We start from the raw sequence: 24966 nt of genomic DNA on the forward strand, positions 1-24966 counted from the left end.
GGCTCATAAAATTTACTAAATAGCATTACACCCAAGGGAAGAGGTAGACATATAAATGTACATGAGCGCAATAAGAGTTCCCACATCCCCTAGCATGCAGAATCAGTGCTTTTATTATTTGACTTGATCTGAGTAACAAAAGGACTGCAGAGATTTGTAGAGGTATAAATGACTCACTTGAATTTATGGATAGATACATAAGATTTATCTTCCTTAAAACTTACTTTTAATAATAGTTAAGTTTTATTTCTATAGACAGTAAGATTTAGAAACAAAATAGTGACTACCTTGTGAATGAAACCTGCAATGTCTTCATTTTGGATAATAATCAATAGTTTATCTAGTTCTGATCGTCTTTCCAAAAACTGTTCTGGATGACATTCTGTATTGCCTAATTTGGTAAGATATTCCTGTGTAAGAAAAACAACTAAATCAGCATAAAAATGCTTTTTCATTGGTGAACAAATTCAGCAACAGTACTCACTAGACACTATGTTGAAAATTAACTATACTGTGGATGGAGATGGGAGGAAAAAACTGGGGGAAAGCAAGAGAAGAGTAGCACTGTCCAAAAAGAAATGTGTGCATTACCTGACTTATGAAACTATAACCTCTCTGTACATCACCTTTATAATAACAACAAAGAATATAAAACAAAATTTTTTTAAAAAATTCTTTTTTTAAAAAAAGCTCTTTTGTACATATCAATTAAATGCTAGAAATTCAAGATAAACTGATTAAAAAAAAAAACTCCACTTGTGGTTAAGTAAATTCTGAAAGTGGGAATAAACATTTAAAACTTCAGGCATTAAAATCCTATAGTTAAATGAGCACTAGTTAGTAATACAAAACCAGGTATTATTTCAATGTGCTACAATTTATAATTCTATTGCTACCTAATTTTACATCTCAATGTCCATACCTAAATGCATGCTTAAATGAAGTACCTATTAGTGTACACTGGCAGGGGTGGAAAATGAATGCCTAGCCGAAAGGCCTGTAAAACTTAATGGAGTTACTTAAGTTGGTACTTAATGGAGCAGACTTGTGTTTGCTTGCTGTTAACTGCCCATTTCCTGTCACCACTACTGATAATTCTGTATGGTCTGCAATGATACTATAAATATTCAAGTACCCTTTAGAACGAAAGTTCCCAATCCCTGCTGGTAGACAAATATTCCTGACGGCCAATTGTATTTCATGATTGGGAAATCAAAGGACTATCACATTTTTTATCAAAAAAAGCTACAGAAAAATGTGATATGGCCAAGGTATCAAAAGCAATAAAAGAATTTATCAGGGGGCTGGGAAGGTGGCTCAGTGGTAGAGCACTTGCCTTGCATGCCTGAGGCCCTGGGTTTCATTCCTCAGCACCACAAAAGCAGAAAACAAAAACAAAAACAAAAACTGGAAGCGGCGCTGTGGCTCAAGTGGTAAAGTGCTAGCCTTGAGCTGAAGAGCTGAGGGACAGCGCCCAAGCCCAGAGTTCAGGCCCCACGACTGGACCCCCACCTCACCCCCAAAAAAGAATTTATCAGTAGCTGGGCACTAGTATCTCACAAAGGAAATGGAACTAAAGCTCAAGTGGTAGATTACCAGCCTTGAGCAAAAACACTAAGGGACAGTGTGCAGTTGGGCACACACACAAAAAAGAGAGAGAATGCATCATTAGACCACCTTTGGACAGTTTTGTTTTACCATATGACCAATACACCACCATATATAACGAACACTGGCAACTTACTGTAGCTTTGTATTTTTCCTTCATCAAAAAACAGAAAACCAAATAAATCACATTTTAAACCTCTGAATCAAGTTTTAAAATATGTGCAGCATATACACATAGGATATTTTCATTTTTTGAGCTATGCTGAAGGTTGAACAAATACTAGGCAAATATTCTTGTCACTGAACTACATCCTGACACCCAAAGGTATGTACACAAATGTTCTTTAAATTTCACATCAAGTAAGACTCAAATATAAAATACTGTATCACAGGTTCTGGTTTAGTTCAATTAACTAATCTTTTATTCTATTCGGAATTGTCAAATTATAAAAATGTATGGTCAACTTTTCTAATTCCTTTGCACAAAGGTCAGACCAATAAGACAATGTTTATAAACAGTACTATTACATTTCATATAGTTACCTTTATTTCTTTAGAGAGCATACACTCTTCTTCTTCATGAATATAAAACTTCACAGTATTTTTCTGGACATCTTTCATGATTTTAACCAAACTATTAAATACTTCAGGCTCTAGCTGACTTATAAAATTTGAAAGAGCTGGTGGGGCAGAAATGGTTATATCACTGGGCGATTTTGTTATTTCTTTTTCTAATGGTTCCCTAGCAATTTCACCAGGTACAATATGGTCTGAAGTCATCATTAATTCTGTGGCATGATGTGGCTGGTTCATTTCTACTTCAGTTGAAGAGGAATGTTGTTCATTGGAGTTCATGTCTTTTAATCCATCACTACAAAATGGCTCAAGGAGGTCTTTATTGTTGAAGTCACTTGAGGAAACTGATATGACATGCTTTCCCATCGTATTCAATGTTATCGTGGTACCAGAATCATTGACTGTTGGCAAATCCCAACCCCTGATGGATGCATTAATAGCAGTGTTTAGTTTTTCACACAAACCATCTACAAATTCCTGCATACCAGCTTTGTAAGTCTTAGAATATGTCAACTTAGAAAGTCGTTTCATCTTCTTTCGTGGTGTACAGTCAGGTGTACATGTGCTACTAATATATGAAACATTTGTTTGCTTCAGAGTTTCTTCTAATTTCCTAGAAAAGACAATGAACTCTCCTAACACTGTTCTCTCTGTAGTTTCACTCACTGCTGAAGGCTCTGCTGCTGGCACACACTGCTCTTCAACTGTCATCACCTGACCTGTCAATACGTCATCCTCACTGGTGCTCTTTACTGTGTCTGTAAATGGAGAGGATGGAAACTGGTAATCAGAACTTCTCTGTCTATTTATTACCCGAGGGTCGTTAGGAAAAGTTTCCTGTGGTGGCAGACACACCAGTTGTTCTTCTGGTGATTTCATACCTATATAGGAAGAGTTTATTATTACAAGATCAAGCTAAAAACAACAGCAGTCAAAACAACAACAAAATCCTCAAACCAGAGAAAAGGTCAATTATGTTTCAACTAATTATGCATTGGACAATAAACATTTCAAATGCAAACTTTGTTATGTTCTCTACTTATGGGATAGGCTTTGGATTTCAGCACACAGAACATTTGCTTTCTTTCAAAGTGTCAAAAAATACTCTGCATCAACAGTGGCTAAGTAATTTGCCTTTTCTGCTTCCCTACCAATTTGAAGATTGGGTTTTATCAATTCCTCTATTCCTTACTGATATTACCTCAATGTTAGAATTATGTATAAGGCATTGGAAGAATGTCAAACTGAAATGCTGTGAGAGTAACTGCCAAGCATTTAGGATCTAAAAAAAATTAATCCTTTCAGACTGGCTATCACATATGGCTAGTGGATTTTGTGCAATGTTATCAACTTCATTTTTATCAGGATTTGTGCAGTGTTATGGACTTCATTTTATCAAGCAAAAAAGCTCAGCAAGATAGTATTTTGAAAATGATCTGTACAACTTGGAGGGATGGAAAAGAGGGAGAAAAATGAGGGAAGGAATAACAAGTTATTCAAGAAATGTAATCACTATCTTACTTATGTAACTGTAAACCCTCTGTATATCACCTTGATAATAAAATTGAAAAAATAAAAATAAAAAGACAAAAAGGAAACACGGGCAAATTAAAGTAATACCTTTCCTGGGCTGGGAATGTGGCTCAGTGGTAGAGTGCTTGCCTAGCATTCATGAAGCCCTGGATTTAATTCCTCAGTACCACATACACAGAAAAAGCCAGAAGTGCTACTGTGGCTCAAGTGTTAAGAGTGCTAGCCTTGAGCACAGACAGGCTTAGGGACAATGTCTAGGCCCTGAGTTCAAGTCCCAGGACTGGCAAAAAAAAAAAAAAAAAGAAGAAGAAGAAGAAGTAATACCTTTCCTAAGTATTCTGATTTTGTTTGAACATAATTCCAATTCCAATTATAGATAAAGAGGTATTTCAGTTAAACCATGCTACTGGGACTACTTTTGACTTGTGACAATCAGCGCAATTCATAAGATCAAAACATCTACCTTAAGTCATTTTTATGAAACAAGGTAAAATAATGAGGTATAGTGACAAACACCCATAATCTTGGTACTTGGGAGACTGAAAAGAGAGGATTCTGACATGGGCTAGCATTGAGACCATATTTCAAAAAAGAAAAAAGAATTATTACAAACACTTGTCACTGCACATTAAATAAAGAGCATAACAAGTCTGGTCAAAAAAACAGAAACAAAAACAAACACAAAAAGTATGGTAGCAAAAACCCCGCTTGTCCAAGAAGAATTAAAACTGTGAAACTGGCAAAACAAAACTAAATATCCCAAATATACTCCTTAAATCTACAACATTGACATGCAGTTCAGCACAGAATATGTCCCAAAGAAGCTAGTTATGGTGCCTCCTGACCTTGGCTCTTTAGAGATGTAGATAGGGAGGATCCTTGATCCAAGGCCAGCCCAGGAAAATTTGAGCTCTTATCCCAACAAAAAAGCTGTATGTAGTAGTGTTCATCTGTGATCCAGTTATGCAGGATTACAGTCTAAAGCTACAAACAAAACAAGCCCCACCCTGAAAAAAACCCCAAACCTCAAGACCCTATCTCAAAATTAAAACAAAAATAGGGCTGGAAGTGTGGCTAAGTGCTAAATAATCAGGCTGAGTTCAAGCCCAGAAAGGCATTATGAGAAATTAGTAACAATGGGTGAATGGGTGAGCCATTGGAGGAAAAAAACTAAATGTATTTTTTTGTTGAGTATTTTTCTAACTTCTTGAAATTAATAAAAACCAATAATTTTAAAACTGTACTGATTTTTACAAATTCTCACTAGGTAGTCCAGGTTGGCCTAGAAAGGCTAGTCTCAAAAACCTCATATACGCCGGGCGCTGGTGGCTCACGCCTGTAATCCTAGCTACTCAGGAGGCTGAGATCTGAGGATCGCGGTTCAAAGCCAGCCCGGGCAGGAGAGACCGTGAGACTCCTATCTCCAATAAACTACCAGAAAACCTGAAGTGGCGCTGTAGCTCAAGTGGTAGAGCGCTCGCCTCGAGCTGAAGAGCTTAGGGACAACGCCCAGGCCCAGAGTTCAAGCCCCACGACCGACAAAAAAAAAAAAACCTCATAAACTTTTACCTCACACCTCAAGTCTCCCAAGAACTGCACAACCATGCCTGGTCTTGAATCATTAAACAAAAACCTCCTTCTCAAATGTATAGCTAAAGAGTGCATAAACAATGTTGAGGCTTTGTACTACTTTTCCTTCTTTCAGAAGGGCCATTTGGCAAGAGGAAGAAATAAGGAAGTCAGAAGTGAGAAGTGCAGCAGAGGCTGCTGAAAGTAATCTGGATGCTTATTTTGGCTCTGGAGGTTTCAGATTTGAGTAAAAAAGGCCAAAAGAAGTTGGGCTCCAGATTACTGACCTGTGCTACTGTGTAACCTTATTTTAATTCTTTATTAAAAATTATCTTACGGGTTTCAATTCAGAATGTTAGTTTGTGAGTATATGGGATCTTGATCAATGCCATCCCTTTAATAATATCTCCCCATCCCCATCTCTCTCAATCCTACCCATACTTTCAATTTTCATAGCTCCATTTTCACAGCTGGAATATTATGACAACCATTTTACTCTTCCTCTCTTCATTTGTTTAACCCTTCCCTATGGTCTTATCTCCCTGGTATTCATTTTGTGAAACTGTGAGTTAATTGTTTAAAAAAAAAAGTAACCCATTAGAGTTCTCCTATACCTGCAATATATGCACGACTCTGTGCATGTTCTCATATATAGTTACAATTTCCACACGAGACAAAACATGTGTCCTTTGTCTTTCTGAGCCTGACTTACTTCACTTTTAAAAGTATAACAATAAAATCGTAGGATACGAAGTCCAAAAAAATAAAAATAAAATGTATAGCTCAACTTCAGGGATGAAAATCAGCTTATTCCTGAAGGACTACAGATTTTTCGTTAAAATTTCTTTGACTATAACTTAAACCCAATTGGAGAAATTTCCAGTGTGTGTGTGTGTGTGTGTGTGTGTGTGTGTGAAATTTCCAGTGTGTGTGTGTGTGTGTGTGTGTGTGTGTGTGTGTGCGCGCGCGCGTGCGCCCGTGTGTGCATGTGTGTGTCCTGGTTGCTGTCCCTGAGCTTTCTGCTCAAAGCCACAGCTCCACTTTTAGCTTTTTGGTGCTTAACTGGAGATAAAGGAGTCTCAGAGAAGTTCATGTAGGGCTGTTTGAGAACCCCAATCCTCAGATCTAAGCCTCTCTAAAGAGTAGCTAGGATTACAGACATGAGCAACCAGTGCCTAGCTCAAAAACTTCAAAAAAAGTTTCAATATAAACAGCTTAAAAAGACACCTACATGTGAATATCCATAACCATGATTTTTAAAATCAAGTATCATTAACGCATTGCAGTATTTTGACTTTTTTTGGGGGGTGGGTTGTAGGGTTTGAACTCTGGGCCTGAGCACTGTCCCTCAGCTCTTCAGCTCAAGGCTAGCACTCTATCAATTGAGCTATACTGCCACTTCTAGTTTTCTGAGTGGTTTATCGGAGATAAGAGTCTCACAGACTTTCCTGCCCGGGCTGGTTTTGAACTGCGATCCTCTGATCTCAGTCTCCTGAATAGCGAGAAATACAGGCATGAGCCACCAGTGCCTGGCTCAGTATTTTGACTTTTAAGCCAACAGATTTATAAGACTTAAAGTAAGTTGTGAGTTCTCTAAAGGTGACATTATTGAGCTATTTGTACTTGCAGTTACAAAGTATGACTACAGTATCCCAAATAAGCAGAATGTACAATACCTACAGAGCATATAGAAGCATACCCATGGTTCCTAATGAGAAAGAATTACTGATAGATAGCATGCATGAAACCCTAATAGAAGACTGAAAAAATCAAACACACACGGGGCTGGGAAGGTGGCTCATTGGTAGAGCACTTGCCTTGCATGCATGAGGCCCTGGGTTCAATTCCTCAGCACCACATAAGCAAAAAGAAAAAAGCCAGAAGTGGTGCTGTGGCTCAAGTGGTAGAGTGCTAGCCTTGAGCTGAAGAGCTGAGGGACAGCGCCCAGGCCCAAAGTTCAGGCCTCACGACCGGACCCAAAAAAAAAAAAAAAAAAAAAAAAGAATCAAACACACAAGGACTTGTGTGGGTTCTATTTGTCTGAAGTTCAAGAGGCAAAACTAAACCTATGGTAAATTAAATGAAATTAATTAATAGTTACCTGCTCTGAACAGGTGAAGTACAGACTGAAAGGTACAGAAGGAAATCTAGGGTGTTGAAAATATATATTGTCTTGGGTGGTACTGGTCACAGTGTATACAGATGTTAAGCTTCTATGAAATATATACTAAAAATGTATAAACTTTCCTGTATGTTATATTATTTTTGTACTTTATAAATCATCATTTTCTGGAGGAGCTAATTTTTTTTCTTTTTTTAAATTCCAAAAGGGTAGGATCGACTAAATCATTTAGTTTTCAGTTTCAACTAAAACAAGCAAACAAACAAAAAAACACCCATATGCTTAAGATTTCTGTTGTAAGATACAAGCTACAAAAAAATGGAAACAAAAATATCACCACTCTTTAGCAGGAAAATAATGTCCAGAGTTGTCTGCATGGAATTGTCTTAAACTGTCTGGACATTATATAATAAATATTATATACAGTCTCCGGAGATTCTTATGTGATATTTTTCAGAAATGCATTAGGAAGACATTACAAATCATTATCTATTGTAAATGAAGAAAATAACTATGAATATTCAGTGACTCCCCCAAAAACTCCATAGTAAGAATGTGATGTAATTCAATTTAATGATTGAAATATAAATATGATACTGTCCAAAATTCTTTGTATTTTGCAGAACTTAAAGAAAGCCTTCTCACCTGGTGTTTGTTTCTCATCTTGTTTCCCCAGATGGTCTTCTGGACTTCTTGCATTTGTTCCTGAAGAAAAGTACCCATTATTTGTAGACTCTCTTCATTGACCCCTCTTAAGCACCTTTCAGATAACCCCAAATGTTTAGAAATCAGAACATTTTATCTTTTGCCTAAGAGTTATTCAAAAATGGAAAGTTGCTTCCTTTTCCTTCAGGTGATGACAGCCTAACACCTAGATGTACCGCTTCAAAAGACTCTCACCATCAAGTTAAGGTGTTTAAATGCAGAACTATTAGGATAATCATCACCTATCAACTTCTCTATTCTATGTGTCTCAAGCTGGTTTCTGCAGCTCAGAAAAGAGGACTGGTTCCCTTACGATTATCATGGCCAGGCTTCTTGAACTTTCTAGCAAGGTACCAAGTAGAGAAAGTGTTTAAAAGCCTATGGAAACTCTAGTCTTGGAAATTTCTTCTTAGAACCTTTGGAGGTTTCATAGGTTGTAAGTCACAAGAAGGCAATTTTTCAGCAATAAGTTGCTCACTATTTCCTTTCTAAAGTTAAAAAAAAGAAAGGAATAGCAAAGTTGTGTCTTGAAAGCATTTCCAAAAATATTTTAAAAAGATGAATAAGCACTTGGGAGTAGTAAGACCATGTAGTTGTACACAGAGAAATTACAATGTTTGCAAATGACAATCTTTAAACATCTGCCAAACTATTCTTGCCCAATGGTTTAATGTATCTCTTGGGATACTTGCATTACCTGTAATGGGAATCAATTTCCAGTGTATTTCAGTCTCTTCAACATTACTTGACTTAGACTGTTGTCTATGGAATCCATGTTCGATGGGAACAGTGGGACACAAACTGCACTCTTCAAAATTATTGACGTTAATTAAATTTGCATCCTAAAAATTAAAGTACATATTCAATAGCTTTATTTTCAAGTCATTAAAACAGACAACTATTTTTCACAGGAAATTCCACCTTCAATTTAAGTATTACAAAAGACTAACAGCAATATAATAACTATATATTATATATATAGTCTTTTATTTCCCTTTCCCAAACATTACTTTGATAATGAATTAAAGGAGTAACTACTCCTTTACTTAAACTTTAAAGATACAGCAGCAGACAAGAGGTAATTTAGGGCTTTGTAGGACTAAATTTTGTCATTGTAGGGTAAAGGTAGTCACAAACAATACCAAAATGAATGGGCATAATTTATAGTTACAAAACAGACAGCAAGCTGTGGTCAGCTCACTCCTATCAACAATGTATTAAATATATTGGAAAGTATTAATAATATAGATTAGTATCCCAATGCCTACTATATATTCCTCATCATATAAGCCTCTCAATATTTCACCCCTAAAATAAACATCTCAAAATTACATGGAGAATGGCTCCATATATATATATGACGTTTACTCAAAATAGAATAATTTAGAAATAATCCTTTAGGAAATATGGTGCCATCTAGTATTGTTCTCAATTGATGCAGACATTTCTTCAGGGAGACAAGACTGTTTCTCAGCTAGAAATCAGTACTCTAAGCACACACCATAATTAAATTGGATTCCTATTTGCATGAGAAATACAAAGTACCTAACCTTATTTGTTACACTGGTGCACTGAGTTCAGTTGCTTCATCTGCTTCACCTTTGAGTTTTGTTACTGCTAGCAGAAAGTGGCCAAAGTTTTGAGGACTCAATTTTATTATGAAACAATATGAATTAACTCCCAATAGGCCATTTTTTTGACAAACATTGTCCAGCCTTACTTTCATCACAACAGGGAAACCTTAGACTACATATAAAGCCTATAAGCAGGAAGGAAAACAACTACTTCAGCATTTATCTCTTGGTAACAAGGAATAAGTACCCTCCAGGACAGACATCTTTACTTAGAAGTACTTCTTAATTCTTCAAAAACAAACAAACAAAAAAACCCAAAGCACACACCCTCCCACCCTCTCTCCCTCTCACATATAAACTTTCTAACAAAAGTAAACAAAGATAACCAAAAAACATGCTCACTTCTATCAAATGCAGCTTATGGTCAGTGCCTATTTCACCAGCAGAAATAGTAACAGGAAACTGTAAAGATGTGTCAACTTCTAGCTGTGGACTCTGAGCATTCTTAAAATGTACATTTTCAATTTTTGCGCAAGTTGACTGCACATAATCTTTCCTATCTGATGCACAGTTTAACTCATACTCATGTCTCAGTTCTTCTTCATAGGCATCATCAGTACTCAATCCTAAGGCTTTGTTCACTGTGTCTGTCAGAGATGCATCAGATTGGCGTGCATTTGCAAGTGTTTCTGAGAGCCAATTAAACAATGTTTTGACATTAGAATTATTGGAGTTAGAGGTATCTTGCTGTTGCAGTCTCCAGTCATCATCATGTCCAACTAAGGCAACAGGTTGTGGAGACTCTGAAACCAAAGAAAGAAAAGTTATTTCTTGAAGTTTGTAAGCCCCTGTATTTTATTATCAAATACACCTCTTGGCCACATAGTCCCACTGTCTAATGGCTACACAACATGGCCACATGTACTGCCTCAGCTCAGAAAGAATGAAAAAACAGCAGATAACAGTTGCCATCCAGTCTTTATTTGTCCCTATTTAACTCTGTGTGTGTGTGTGTGTGTGTAAGAGAGAGCTCCCATGCAGTCCCAACAGCTTTGTTTTTAGTGGTATCTACTTGGGAGATAAGAATTTCATGAACTTTACTGCCTAGACTGGCTTCCAACTATGATCCACAGCTATCAGCCCCTCAGTAGTTAGGATTACAAGTGTGAGCCACCGACATCTGTACCATCTACTTTTATAATAAAATAAATCCTTACTAAAAATTACTTTTAAAGCATCCATTGCAGCCAGGTGCCAGTGGCTCATGCCTGTAATCCTAACTTCTCAGGAGGCTGAGAACTAAGGATTGCAGTCCAAAGCCAGCCCAGGCAGAAAAGTCCCGAGACTCATCTCTAAGTAACTACTCAAAAACTGGAAGTGGCCCTGTGGCTTAAAGTGGTAGAGTGCTAACCTTATGCAAATAAAAGCTCAGGGACAGTACCCAAACCCTGAGCTCCCCCCCCCCCACACACACACACAAAGAGGGAAAAAAAATCCAATTATGAGTAGAAACTCAAATAAGGGCATGGATTTTTACAAATAAACACAACCATGTACAAATATGGCTCTAAAATTTTACACAAAGGCTACAACTCTTCCTAAGTGAAAATTAGTATATATTTTAACCATTTCTTTTTTTTTTTTTTTGGGTCCGGTCGTGGGGCCTGAACTCTGGGCCTGGGGCTGTCCCTCAGCTCTTCAGCTCAAGGCTAGCGCTTTACCACTTGAGCCACAGCGCCACTTCCGGCTTTTTTCTTTTTTTGCTTATGTGGTGCTGAGGAATGGAACCCAGGGCCTCTGGCATGCAAGGCAAGCGCTCTACCACTGAGCCAACTTCCCAGCCCAATTTTAACCATTTCTTTAATAAGAAAAATGAACTCACGCATCAAGTTGTAAATATAGATATAACATATATTAATAATTGTAACTGCGGCCAGGCATGGTGATAGACACCTGTAATCACAGCTCTCTATTCAGGAGTTGGTGAGACAGAAGGATCCCATTTCAAGGTTAGCAAAGTCAGCATGAGAGCCTACTTGAAAAACAAATGAAGACATGAAAGAACTTGGAACACAGCTCAAATAGTACAGAGCTTGGCTTAGAAAGCCTGATTCCATGAATTAAGTCTTTGGTTAAAAAAATAAAAGTTAGGGGGCTGGGAAGGTGGCTCAGTGGTAGAGCGCTTGCCTTGCATGCATGAGGCCCTGGGTTCAATTCCTCAGCACCACATAAGCAAAAAGAAAAAAGCCGGCCCCTCTGTACGGTATTTTCATAATAAAAAAAATTTTTTAAATCTAAAAAAAAAGAAAAAAAAAAAAGAAAAAAGCCGGAAGTGGCGCTGTGGCTCAAGTGGCAGAGCGTTAGCCTTGAGCTGAAGAGCTGAGGGACAGCACTCAAGCCCAGAGTTCAGGCCCACGACTGGACCCAAAAAATAAATAAATAAAAAATAAAAATTAAACTTAACTATAGTTACCTTCTTAAACTTTACTTCCAAATCACAATGAGAAATATTTCAACAAAGAAAAAAATATTTGCATTTATTATCTTGCCAATTGTTAGGAGATGCAAATTACATTTAAAAATAGAAGATTTAATTTTATAGCTATTTCCTCAATATCTATTTTGTCCAAAAGGCATTGACCAGACTCAAAATCTAAACCTTAGGCCAGATGTGATAGTACACAGCTGTAATCCTAGCATTCCAGAAGCTAAAGCAGGATTATCACAAGCTAAGCACTAGCAACTCTTGCCTATAATCCCTACTCAGATAAGAGGATCATGATTCAAAGGCAAGACAGAAAAGTTCACAAAAACCACATCCTCCAAAATAATGAGCAACTAGTTGGACTGAAGACATGATTCTAGTTGTAGGAGACAGTAGAGCTAACTACTAAAGCAAAATTAACTCTGGCATGGGGGTTGGGGGTGGGAGGGAGATTGTTAACCCTTATCTGGAATGATAAAAATACTTAAATCCATAATAAAGCTAGGCTAGAGATACTGAAGAACTCTTCACCAAAAACAAAAAGGGAATATGCAATAAAACATGTTAAAACAGAGTTCCAAGCATGCATAAATCTTGTTAATCTCCAGTGCCAACGTATTTAATACATTTTCAAAGGGAACATTCAGGAAGTCATGTTCTTTAAAATGCTGGAACAGAACCAGGTAAAAGCCTGAATGATATCAAGATTCTCAATATAAGAAGGGTACAATGTATCACAGCAAATATAAAAGCAGAGTAAACACAAATTTGAATTACAGTCTAATTATAACTACATGTAATTATGACTAATAATATAAAATTGTAGAGCAGCAAAAATTATCTGTAGGATTAATTTCTTTACAAAGAGAATCAGTAGTTGAATGGAATGAGATAAATTGCAAAAGATCACAGAGCAACTTTTGGGGATAATAAAGGAGTAATGGTATAAGGAGTAATGGTAACATAACTATCAAAGCTCATATGCTTAAAAAATGGGCACACTATATAAATTAAACCTCAAAAAAAAACCTGATTTCAAGTTAAAAGTAGTACAAGGAATGAATTGAGAATAACCATTCCAGTTAAGCCACCGAATCCAACCCTTTTCTCCCTTGTACTTTGTTTTTGAGATGGAGTGCTATATTTACCTGGGCTGGCCTCCAATTTACAATCCTCCCCCCTCTACTTCCTGAGCAACTGGATACCATCATGCCCAGCTAAAGATTATCTTACAAAATGAGTGAGTTTACCACCAAATCAAGAGCAATGTTTTAAAAGAAACAAAAATGTACAAAATGACAAAAAAGAAACAAGGGAGAAATAACTAGAAATCCAAGTCTGAGAGCCACTACTTTCAGTTTATCTATACTTCTTCCACCATCATTTCTCCTAGGGCTTTTAAATAATTAGTATGGCTTCCGTACTATTTAAATTCTTGATGATTTCCACCCTTAACCTTTTCATATGTAAAGAACTGTCAGTTACCAATTAAGCTGATACAAAAAATGAGTAATTTACTGAATGCCTATTAAATATGCTCAGTGCTAGGGAATATAGTAAAATTGGTTAGAATCAAGTCAAAGTATGGATTCTACTATTTATCCAACTATTCTACTATTTATCCAACTTTAGGTAACTTAATTTAACTTGCCTAGGATGGATTTCTCATCTGCACAATGAGGATAATAATGCCTACTACATAAGCACTGAGTCTATAAATATAAATTCTGAAAGATATAGCACTTAATTCTGAAGATACAGGTCAAACAGGGTGTGGTAGTACACACCTGTAATCCCAACACTTGAGAGACTGAGAAAGGAAGATCATGAGTTTGAGGCCAGATTGGACTATACATAGCAAAATACTGTCTCAAAAGCAATGAAAAATAAACATGTATATTGTGTATGTGTGTGTGTGTATATATATATATCTCAAGACAAAGGTCAAAAATATAAAACAATAAGTATTAATGTCAACAGGTTGAGTTGAGCACCTATCACTGATTTATCTTTAGAATTAGATAAAGAAAAAAAAGAAGTAGATAAATACAAGAGATAAAATGAATATTCTGAAAAGGGAACTCACAAATAAAGACATAAAACTTGAAAAATGAAAGATGCTTCAAAAGAAAAGAAATAAAAGATTGGCGATGGCACTTTCTACGGGGAAATGACCCTTAAGCAAAGAATGTGTGAAAAAGAACATAAAGCATGGCTATACTTAACAATGTCTTGAAAAGTATAGAAGATGAAACTAGATGCCAGTTAACAAACTAATATTAAGAAGAACATGACACTAACATGAGTCATAGAATTAATAAGCCAAGAAGGAAACCAAGGAGATGAGAATATGGATAAGCATACAAATCTAATAAGGCAAATATAAAAAATATGATCAAATAAAACTTTATACAATGACTGAAATGTTGTCCAACAATGATATGGCTGGTGAAATGTACTTTTTTTTTTTTTTAATCTGTTGTGGGGCCTGAACTCTGGGTCTGGGCACTGACCCTCAGCTCTTCAGTTCAGGGCTAGCACCCTACCACTTGAGCCACACTGCTACTTCTGGCTGTTTTCTGCTTAGTTGTGCTGAGGAATCGAACCCAGGGCCTCATGCATGTGAGGAAAGCGCTCTACCACTGAGCCAACTTCCCAACCTCGTGAAATGTGCTTTAAAAATTTAAGCAACACAGATGGCTACAAGTAACACAGTGTAAAACATAAAAAAAGGAAAGGGTAGAAAAGCAAAATACAAGACACAAATATAGGCTGTTGCGAACATGCAAGTGTGTAGACACTAATCTGTCCAACAAAGAGATATAGTTGAGAAGACAAGTAAAATTTCTCAATAAAAAAATAAGTCCGAGGGGCTGGGAAGGTGGCTCAGTGGTAGAGCGCTTGCCTTGCATGCAAGAGGCCCTGGGTTCGATTCCTCAGCACCACATAAGAAAAAAGCTGGAAGCCGGGCGCTGGTGGCTCACGCCTGTAATCCTAGCTACTCAGGAGGCTGAGATCTGAGGATCGCGGTTCAAAGCCAGCCCGGGCAGGAGAGACCGTGAGACTCCTATCTCCAATAAACCACCAGAAAACCGGAAGTGGCGCTGTAGCTCAAGTGGTAGAGCGCTCGCCTTGAGCTGAAGAGCTGAGGGACAGCGCCCAGGCCCAGAGTTCAAGCCCCATGGCCGACAAAAAAAAAAAGAAAAAAGCTGGAAGTGGCGCTGTGGCTCAAGTGGTAGAGCGCTAGCCTTGAGCTGAAGAGCTGAGGGACAGCGCCCAATCCCAGAGTTCAGGCCCCACGACCGGACCAAAAAAAAAAATGTCTGAGAAGAGAAAAAAATGATGGAAATTGTGACTGAAGCACTAAAAACATAAATAAACATGTTAAATTATCATTTCCTTATACAATCATCTGAGGTTTAAAATATTTTTCAACAAGCCTTGAGAAACAAAGGACCTCCACGCATCTGGTCGAATCATTACTAAATGACCTCATGCTGCTGACTACATATATGATATATATGTGCACTCAGAGGGAAACTAGGAGGAAGACACAGAAGCAGAGAGAATTGGGAAAACATACAACAGTGGGACCCATCAGCTGCACTAGTCATTGATCAAAATGAACTAAGCAACTCAATGGCAGTGACCAGAGGGAGGGAATGAGCAGGAAAGAGGGAACACCTGACAGTAAGCAAAAGGAAAGAAATGTACATATACCCGATGTGGAACAATAACTGTATTGTCAAAGCTCATAGAACTCATAAACTTTATAGACCACGATAAAGACAATTTGTACCATGAATGTTAGAAAGTGTTTGTGACTTTAATTATCACTATCACACAATACTGTGAAATTTGTGAAAGTTATGCAATCAATCACAATTTTTTAAAAAAATTGCAAAAAAAACTTAATAGAAGAATACTCAGATCTGTCACAATCAGTAATAATGAACAATAGCCCAAAAATGTAAAAATATTACAATGAAGATCCTGGAATACAAAAGAACTTATTTCATGCTTATGGACTAGCAGTGTTAAAATCCAAAAACTCTAGAACAAAAACATGTTTTAGGGGCTGGGAAGGTGGCTCAGTGGTAGAGCGCTTGCCTTGCATGCCTGAGGCCCTGGGTTCGATTCCTCAGCACCATATAAACAAAAATAAAAAAAGCTGGAAGTGGCGCTGTGGCTCAAGTGGTAGAGTGCTAGCCTTGAACTGAAGAGCTGAGGGATAGTGCCCAGACCCAGAGTTCAGGCCCCATGAACAGACCCCCCAAAAAAAAAAACAACAACATGTTTTAAATTATTTGCAATACTTATTAACACACTTAGATAAGAATCTATCATTCTGTCAACTGTAACAAGAGTATAGCAAAGCAAGCAGGCAAGCAAGGAAAAGCAGAAAGCCAGCCATTCCTAAGTCTATATCTAAGTCTTTCATTTTAAACTCAGAAGGTCCCTTCTTTCATGAAGCAATACCCTATAAGAACCCAATGTTCTAGAGTAATACTTATTTACTTATGAAAATAAAGGGTTAAAGATTAAGAGCTCTGATCAGTATAGTAACTGAGTATAAATTTTGTCATACTGTCCTCAACCAAACAATTCAGAAATCTGATGTATCAGGCTAAGAAATGACAAATATTTTAGCTTCATGTGTCATAAGCAGTCCTTGTCCCAACTATGCCAATGTTTTTCTTTACAAACATCAAGACACATTTTTGGCCCCAAACTTTTTAATTTACAGATCCTTGTATTAGAGAAAAAAAGAACTTGTTTTGTGTATTTTCAGTTCTTATAATATGAACAATGCGCTAGTTTACCTTCAAACAGATGGCAATTTTCAGGCAAATTACTTGTTTTGGCAAGTTTTCTCATATTTTCAGGTAGATCCTCAAGTTTCCTCTTCATGACAGATTTGCTTCTCTTATCTTCAGTGTCTGAGTCCCCACCCACATTTTTTTTCCTACACTGAATTAAGTTAATCAATTCTTTGACTCTATCCTCATCATAATCCAAAGAATGAGAGGATTTTTGCTTTCTAGATTTTATAGTTTCACTCCTTGAATTATTTCGTTTTCTAAATTTCATTTTTGTGCCATTCATTTCTTCTTCTTGAACTTCATAATCTGAAAGTGGACTAAACTGCTGAAGTTTTCTATTTTCTTCAAATAGCTCTTTCAATCTAAAAATAGGTAACTGATACATTTCAGGTTGAAAAATATATGTATGCAAACATTCATCAATATGGGATTTATTTTTTGGTGCTGAGTATAAGAACTTTCTATCATCTAATCGTGCATCGTAAGAAAACATGATAAACTCTCGTTTACCTGAGCCAAAACCTCGCTTAAAAAATTCACTTACATACTTTTCAACAACAGAATGAAAATTTATAGTATTTATATTTTTGAATTCCTTTCGACACTGAATCAACGCAAATTGTAAAAACTGAGTTATTTTTAAAACATCTGGCATGCTCTCATGCCTTTCCTGTGATGCTGCATTGGTTGGACCTTTTTGTGCTGCAAATAAAACAAAGCAAATCATGTTATTAATTAAGGAACTAATCAAACACAGACTTGCAAAGTGTCAAGGATGTGCAACAACACTGATACACTAATTCTCAACCAGATGAGCATGCAACCCAAATATAAAGCATGTGTTTGTTTAAAACACACCAGTAAGCAAGTCAAACAAATCAAAGAGCAGAACATACTAACAATAAACACCCACTCACTGGAGATCTTCATTTTCTACCATCCCTACACAATTCAAATGGCAGCAATCAAAATGTAAGGATAAGAGAGTAGTCGTACAAATGATAGTCATCCTCCCCCAACTCTGTCTTTCTCTCCTCCCCCTTTGTCCTCTCCCCTCTTCTGAAATGCAGCAATTTTAGCTCCACCTGAACTATCTTTTTTTCCATAAAGAGAAATACAGGTAAATAAATACCCAAATTGAAAGATTCATTCTTAACACATAAGTAAGCAATTTGTAGGATCTAACCAATTTTCTCTAACATTAGTACCCAAAATTCTTATTCATTTGGAATGACATGATAATTAACCTGGCACATGACAGTTAAAAGTCATGAAAATTTGGACACAAAATTGAGTAAACTTAAGGAAAAAAAAAAAAAATCACACGAGACCTTCATAACCTACCTATATAGTCCTATACTAATTATAATCAAACTTGAATAAAAAGAACAACAACAACAAATTACCAGGGACAGTTGGATATTCCAGTAACTCCCTAGATATTTGGGAGGCAGAGATATGAGAACAGCAGCTCACGGTCAGTCAGAACAAAAAAATGAGTGAGACTTTCTATGAAAAAATGGACAGAAGGTTCATACCTTGTAATTCCCAGCTATTCAGGAGCCAGAGGTAGGATGACTGAATCCCAAAGCAGACAAAACTGTTAGACCCTATCCGAAAAACTAATGCAAATAGAAAGGGTAGGAGGGTAAACTCAAGTGGCAAAGTGCCAACCAGGGCCCCTAAGTTCAAACCTCAGTGCCACCAAAAGAAGTTTTCTCTATAGTAAGAAAAAGTCATAGCCAGGTACCAGTGGCTCACACCTGTAATCCTAGCCAGTCAGTAGGCTGAGATCTGAGGATCACAGTTCAAAGCTGGCCAGAGCAGGAAAGTCCATGAGACTCTCATCTGCAATAAACCACCAGAAAAACCGTAAGTGGTGCTGTGGCTCAAGAGGTAGAGTGCTTGCCTTGAGCTGAAGAGCCGAGGGACGGCACCCAGACCTAGTTCAAGCCCCATGGTGACCAACCAAAACAGAACAGAACAAAACAAAACAAGAAAGCAAGAAAAAGTCATAAAATACATATTTCTACTGATAATTCCTCTAAATAACTTGAGTGTTGCCCAAAACCTGATGTAGAAAAAGATAAAATGCTGCTAAGTTTTTCATCTGAAAAAATTCAGTAAAATGTAGTCATCTTTTAGTAATTAGATTTCAATATTCAAAGAACTTACACGTAATTATAGTTCTAGGTTCTTGAAATAGAAACAGGGCATGTAGGACTCGAGACTTGACTGTATGATGTTCTATAAAACAGAAACCAAATTAGCAAATAAAACACAATCAAATTCATTAGCAATATGCTTTTTTTTAAAGTTTAAACTGTAAAAATTAAACAACAATTACCTACCATAAGGAGGAACCATCTGACAAGGAGAAAGAAGAAAAAGGTATCCTTGGTCTCCCAAAGGCTTAACAAGAACCTGAATTTTTGAAAGAGGGAAGAGATTTTATTTGTTTTAATATCACTCACTGAAAGGAAGACAAATAGCACTTTCTGATAATTATGAAGAAAAAGAAAAAAAAACAGGCAGGCTTATGCCTGTTGTCCTAGGTAAGGATCAGAGTTCTAAGCCCACCCAGGCATGAAAATCATCTCTAATTAACTACCAAAACAAAATCGAATGTGGAACTAGTTTTGAGCAAAAAAATCTCAGGGACAGTGTCCAGGCCCAGACTTTCAAATCTCATGACTAGAACAACAACAAAAGTTTTTAGTTTAGTGTCTTTAATGAAAATAATGCTATTGAATTAAAAATGCTTTTTACCTCAGCAGGTAAAACCAAATACAAAAACTACATCAACTGACTGCTGATTAACAGAATACCAAGCACAAGAAATTTTCTGTTCCCATAATGTAATGACAATATTGCTGAAATTATTCTAATTAATAATGAAACCAACTTGTTAATTTTTTTCTGGGCTATAAAGACTAAAAATTTCTAAAATTTCCATCATCAACTCAGAAAATAAGTGTCTGGATGTTGGTAATAAAACAAGTTTTAAAATACTCTTTGACATCTGGGTAATTTTGAATAAAGTATGTTTCCACTCAGGAACTGAACAAGGCAAAATGCATATCTTATAGTCAGACTTTCTAGGAAAACAGAAACCTAATACAAATATAATAGTGCATTCAAAAGAATGAAGTAGCCTGGTGCTGGTGGCTCATGCCTATAATCCTAGCTACTCAGGAGGCTTTGAGATCTGAGGACCGCAGTCCGAAGCCAGCCCGGGCAGGAAAGTCCGTGAGACTCTTATCTCCAATAAACCACCAGAAAACTGGAAGTGGCATCGTAGCTCAACTGGTAGACCGCTCTCCTAGAGCTGAAGAGCTGAGGGACAGTGATCAGACCCAGAGTACAAGCCCCACGACCGACCAAAAAAAAAAAAAAGAATGTAGAATGAGGAGATAAATCACCCCAAGACTGGGCTGGGAAGTTGGCTCAGTGGTAGAGCACTTGCCTTACATGCTCGAAGCCCTGGGTTAGATTCCTCAGCACCACATAAGCAAAAAGAAAAAAGCCGGAAGTGGCGCTGTGGCTCAAGTGGTAGAGTGCTAGCCTTGAGCTGAAGAGCTGAGGGACAGTGCCCAGGCCCAGAGTTCAGGTCCCACGACCGGACCCAAAAAAAAAAAAAAAAAAAAATCACCCCAAGACACCTAGCCCAAAGATTTGTAAGCTAGCTAGGTAAAAATGTTTTAAGGGTGCCAGCAGTTCACTTCTGTAATCCTAGCTACTCAGGAGGCTGAGATCTTAGGACCATAGTTTGAAGATGGGCCATGCAAAAAAGTCTCTCCACCAAACTTGAAAAGTCTTATCTCCACCAAACTTAAAAAAAAAAAAAAAAGGTGCCTTAAGTGGAGCTGTGGCTCAAGTGGTAGAGAACTAATGTTAAGCAAATGAAGCTCAGGGACAAAGTCTAAGCCCTGTGGCACCAAAATGAATACATAAAATTTAAGGGGTTCTTGGTTAAAAATCGTTAACCACAACCTGGCTCTTATGGTTCATGCCTGTAATCCTAGCTCAGGAGGCTGATAGCTGAGGACCACAATTCAAAGTCAGGCTAGGCAGCAAGTCCATGAGACTCATCTCTAATTAAGTACTAAAAGAGCTGGAAGAGGAGCTGTGGCTCAAGTGGTAGAACACACACACACACACACACACACACACACACACACACACCACCCCACTACTCCCCCCCCCAATAAGAATCAGGCTCTGATTTTTTTGGTACTGTCCCCAAAAAACAACACTCAACAAACATTGATGATCACATTCATAACTGTAAAGTAAGATAAAGATACTTCATAAGACATATTGGTCTCAAGAAGGTCTAGTGTAATGGCCAAAAGAGTGATAGCTATAAAAATAATATTAACTAAATTAGAACAGGTGGTAGAGACCTGTGGTACTTTCAGAGACAAAAAAAATTTTTAAATATTCACATTGTAAAAGGCAACTTTAATAGATGCATTCGCTGCCAGTTGTGGGGGCTGATGACTTACACTTATAATCCTAGCTATCCAAGAGGCTGAAATATGAGAAATGCAGTTCAAAGTCTGCCCAGGCAGGAAAGTCTGTGATACTTTTATCTCTAACAACCAAAAAATCAAAATGCTGGAAATGAAGCTGTGGCTCAAGTACCTTGAGCAAAGAAGAGAAAAAAGGCATGGCTAGCCTTGAACAAGAAAAAAATAAATAAATGAAATAAATAAAACTCTGAAAGACAACACCAAGATCTGGACTTTAAGCCCCAAGACTAACACCAAATAATAAAGAAAAAAAGAAAAAGGAAAAAAAAATTGCTTTTGTTGGGTGGGTCCTATCTATTAACTAAAAGTTCAACTCTGAATCTATGCCCTTTCATCTGGTGCAGTTCCTCTGTAATCACCTCTTTGTAGAAGAAAAGCAGATTCTGATCATCATCTGTATGGAATGGAAACTGCCCCTCAAACAAGTAGTGTCTTCTTTCCATAATATTAATGGACACAGTTAAAATCCTCAGGAGCCCATCTTGTTCCAGTGATAAAGCGGTAACTTTCCTGGAATTCCTCTAGGGATGAAGACTGAGCTAATAATGGTCAACAAGGCAATACCTGTGACTTGGGACTTTTTACCTACGTGAATACGTTTTTCCCATCACCTATTTAAAGTGAAGCCAATGTCTCTATATGTCTGAAGAGACTAAAGGTGTATGAAAGTGTCATCTTCCCATGGCTGCAATATAATAAACCTCCTATCTCTGTCCTTTGCCATTTTTCTTTGGCATATGGAGGCAAATGGCCAGACCAAACCTGCGACTTCTGGACTTTGGGCCTGAGGTCTAAAAACCCGGTTTCAATATGATCACAGATAATTTTGAGAAAGAGAAAAGAATATTCAAACAGCTATCACTCACAAGTTTTTCTTTCTCCAGTTTTTGCAGTAAACTTTCCAAGTTATTTCCAATTCTTGGCTTTTCTACAACTTCATAAAGGCTACAATACATCCCATTCTTCAAAACTGGTAAGAAAAAAATAACATGGTAAATATCCAAATCAAGTTCTTCTGATAATTTCTTTTTATTGTGAAAATACTGTACAGAGGGGTTACAATTACATGGACAAGATAATGAGTACATTTCTTATCAAGCATTGTTGCCTCCTCCTTTGTTTCCCCTTCCCATCCCTTCCCATCTCCCCCCCCTCCCCGCTCCGCCCCCATACCCCTCCCCCACCCGATAAAATTTTTTAAAAAATTAAATTACCTTCATTGGGACCTAAGTAGGTTTCCTTATAAAACAATGCTGGAGGAATTTTCTGCTTCAGATGATCAATACTCATAACTGTTTCAACATCTAACTTCTCAGGACTGAAAGAAAATAAATAACATGTTGCCATGCCTGAACTGTAAATTCTAATAATGTTATGCCTCTCCCTCTTCTTCCTTCCCTCCCTCTCTCCCCCACTTTCTTCTCCCCTTCATCAGACAAATATATACACTTGGTAGAAAATAGAAGAGTATATTCATTAATAACTTACTTGCTTTATTGTAAAGAGTACTTGATATAGAATGTTCAGATACCTATATATAGGTAAATAGATTTGTAGCAACACTGCCCACCTTCCATACCCTTAAGCCAGAACTTAATCCTATGTCAATTTTATTAACCACAAACAATAAAATTATGATTTTTATTTAAAATAATTAAAGTATAAACTTTCATATCTTTTTTGAAGTGCTAGAGAATCAAACACAGAATTTTCATTCTACCACTGTGCTAAATCTTCAGCCCTCAATAACAAACTGTTAAACTTTCACTATGGCCTTACCTTTACTTCGGTGTTAACAAAAGATCATTTTAAACCTTTCTATTCTATTTTAGACCTATAGAACTGAAAATTGTCTGTACAATCTAACTTACCGAAACATATCAAAGCTCTTTTAAACAAAAACTAGTTAACTTTTATGTCTACTAGATATAAAACATCAAGTGAAAAATAATCTATATAATCAGGATAAAACTTTCAAAAATTATCTTTCAGCTGGGCACTGGTAGCTCATACCTGTAATCCTAGCTACTCATACTCATTTCTTAGGGAACAAAATAAATTGTAAATGTGAAAAAAATATAAAAAGCTAAAGAAACTGAGAGAACTGCATTAGTGAATTGCTATTTAATGCTCCATACTTACAGCTTAATAGGCAAAAATGCCCGCGTGGATGACCTCAAAGAAATATAGCACAGAAGCTTTCCTTTATTTAAAAGCTGTCCTTTCCATAAAGTGTAGTTACATTTATCTAAACAAAAAGAATAAGGAGATCATTGCTTGAGCCAATAGAAGTATGTAATTACTAGAAATGAGAAATACATATTTACTACAAAGTACTTAGAAACAAGGTTTAAGTTGAAAAACACAGAGGTAACTTTCCATTTTGGAAAAATCCAAATATTGGGATTTTAGCTTCAAGTACATTTTTCTTTATGCCCACAATGTCACCTATTTGCTCATTTTCGTTATGAAGAACCTTAAGATAATGTCAATGTTGCTTGTAACTCATTTTTACCTTTTGTAAATACAAAATGTCTGCTGACTTTAATAAGTTTGTTGTTTTTTTTTTTGTCCTGGGGCTTCAACTCTGGGCTTGGACGCCGTCCTTGTGCTCTTCAGCTCATGGCGAGCACTCTACTGCTTGAGTCACAGCACCACTTCCGGTTTTCTAGCGGTTTATTGGAGATAAGAGTTTCACCATCTTTCCTGCCCAGGCTGGCTTTGAACCGCGATCCTCAGATCTCAGCCTCCTGAGTAGCTAGGATTACAGGTGTGAGCCACCGGCACCCGGCTTGACTTTAATAATTTTAAAACGCAAGTAAGCCAGGCATGGTACCCCATACTTATAATGTTCAAACACTAGGGAGGCTGAGGCTTTCAACAGTATGAATACAACCTGAACTATTTAAAAAATACTGGTGGAGCGTGAAGTCTGAGCAATGTAATCTATTTTTATCTTTAAAAATAAAATTACGTGTTTCAAATACTTTTGTCATTTTTTTCAATTAGAGTACCTCTTCTTAAAAAGACACTTATGCATGCATGATGACAAAATGTTGATCTTATATCATGGACATACTTGCTTTTTCATACTTTCAGATTTTTATTCATTACAAAAATAAAAACATTTATTCATCTTTCACTATTGAAACTTGTTTTAACTTATAAAACTAAAAAAAGAAAACTCTTACCTATGTTTCTATCTGCATTAAAGCTGTTAGATCTACAAACAAATTTTTAAAAAGAAAAAGAAATTATTGATTGGCAACAACATGAAAGTTAACATTCAGGACCTTAATATAAGTGTTATTTGTTTTTGTTTGTTTGCAATTCTGGAGATCAAATTCATAGCCTTATGAACACAGGGCAACTGGTCTACGTTAAGCCCCAGACTGAGTGCTGTCTCTAAGCAATTTTTGCTAATGGTTAACATTCC

The 24966-nt window shown here is 36.9% G+C and overlaps 1 protein-coding gene across 4 annotated transcripts in view; it reads right to left on the reverse strand.

The window, feature by feature from the left end:
* Tasor (transcription activation suppressor) overlaps positions 1–24966 on the reverse strand; it is a 60638-nt gene that overhangs the window by 5616 nt on the left and 30056 nt on the right. For 2 of the 4 annotated variants that reach the window (XM_042680022.1, XM_042680025.1), the window contains exons 8-19: positions 24722–24753; positions 23673–23778; positions 22745–22848; positions 22397–22500; positions 19347–19419; positions 19171–19242; positions 16996–17697; positions 10090–10490; positions 8811–8955; positions 8054–8113; positions 2152–3065; positions 288–410 (exon numbers count right to left, since the gene is read on the reverse strand). In XM_042680022.1, the coding sequence (XP_042535956.1) occupies positions 288–410; positions 2152–3065; positions 8054–8113; positions 8811–8955; positions 10090–10490; positions 16996–17697; positions 19171–19242; positions 19347–19419; positions 22397–22500; positions 22745–22848; positions 23673–23778; positions 24722–24753 (2836 nt within the window). The remainder of the gene's footprint in view (positions 1–287; positions 411–2151; positions 3066–8053; positions 8114–8810; positions 8956–10089; positions 10491–16995; positions 17698–19170; positions 19243–19346; positions 19420–22396; positions 22501–22744; positions 22849–23672; positions 23779–24721; positions 24754–24966) is intronic. The other 2 variants (XM_042680024.1, XM_042680023.1) reach the window with 2 other exon arrangements.

This window comes from Dipodomys spectabilis, unplaced genomic scaffold (assembly GCF_019054845.1).
Source record: "Dipodomys spectabilis isolate Male_0828 unplaced genomic scaffold, ASM1905484v1 ptg000054l, whole genome shotgun sequence".
Taxonomy (NCBI): domain Eukaryota; kingdom Metazoa; phylum Chordata; class Mammalia; order Rodentia; family Heteromyidae; genus Dipodomys; species Dipodomys spectabilis.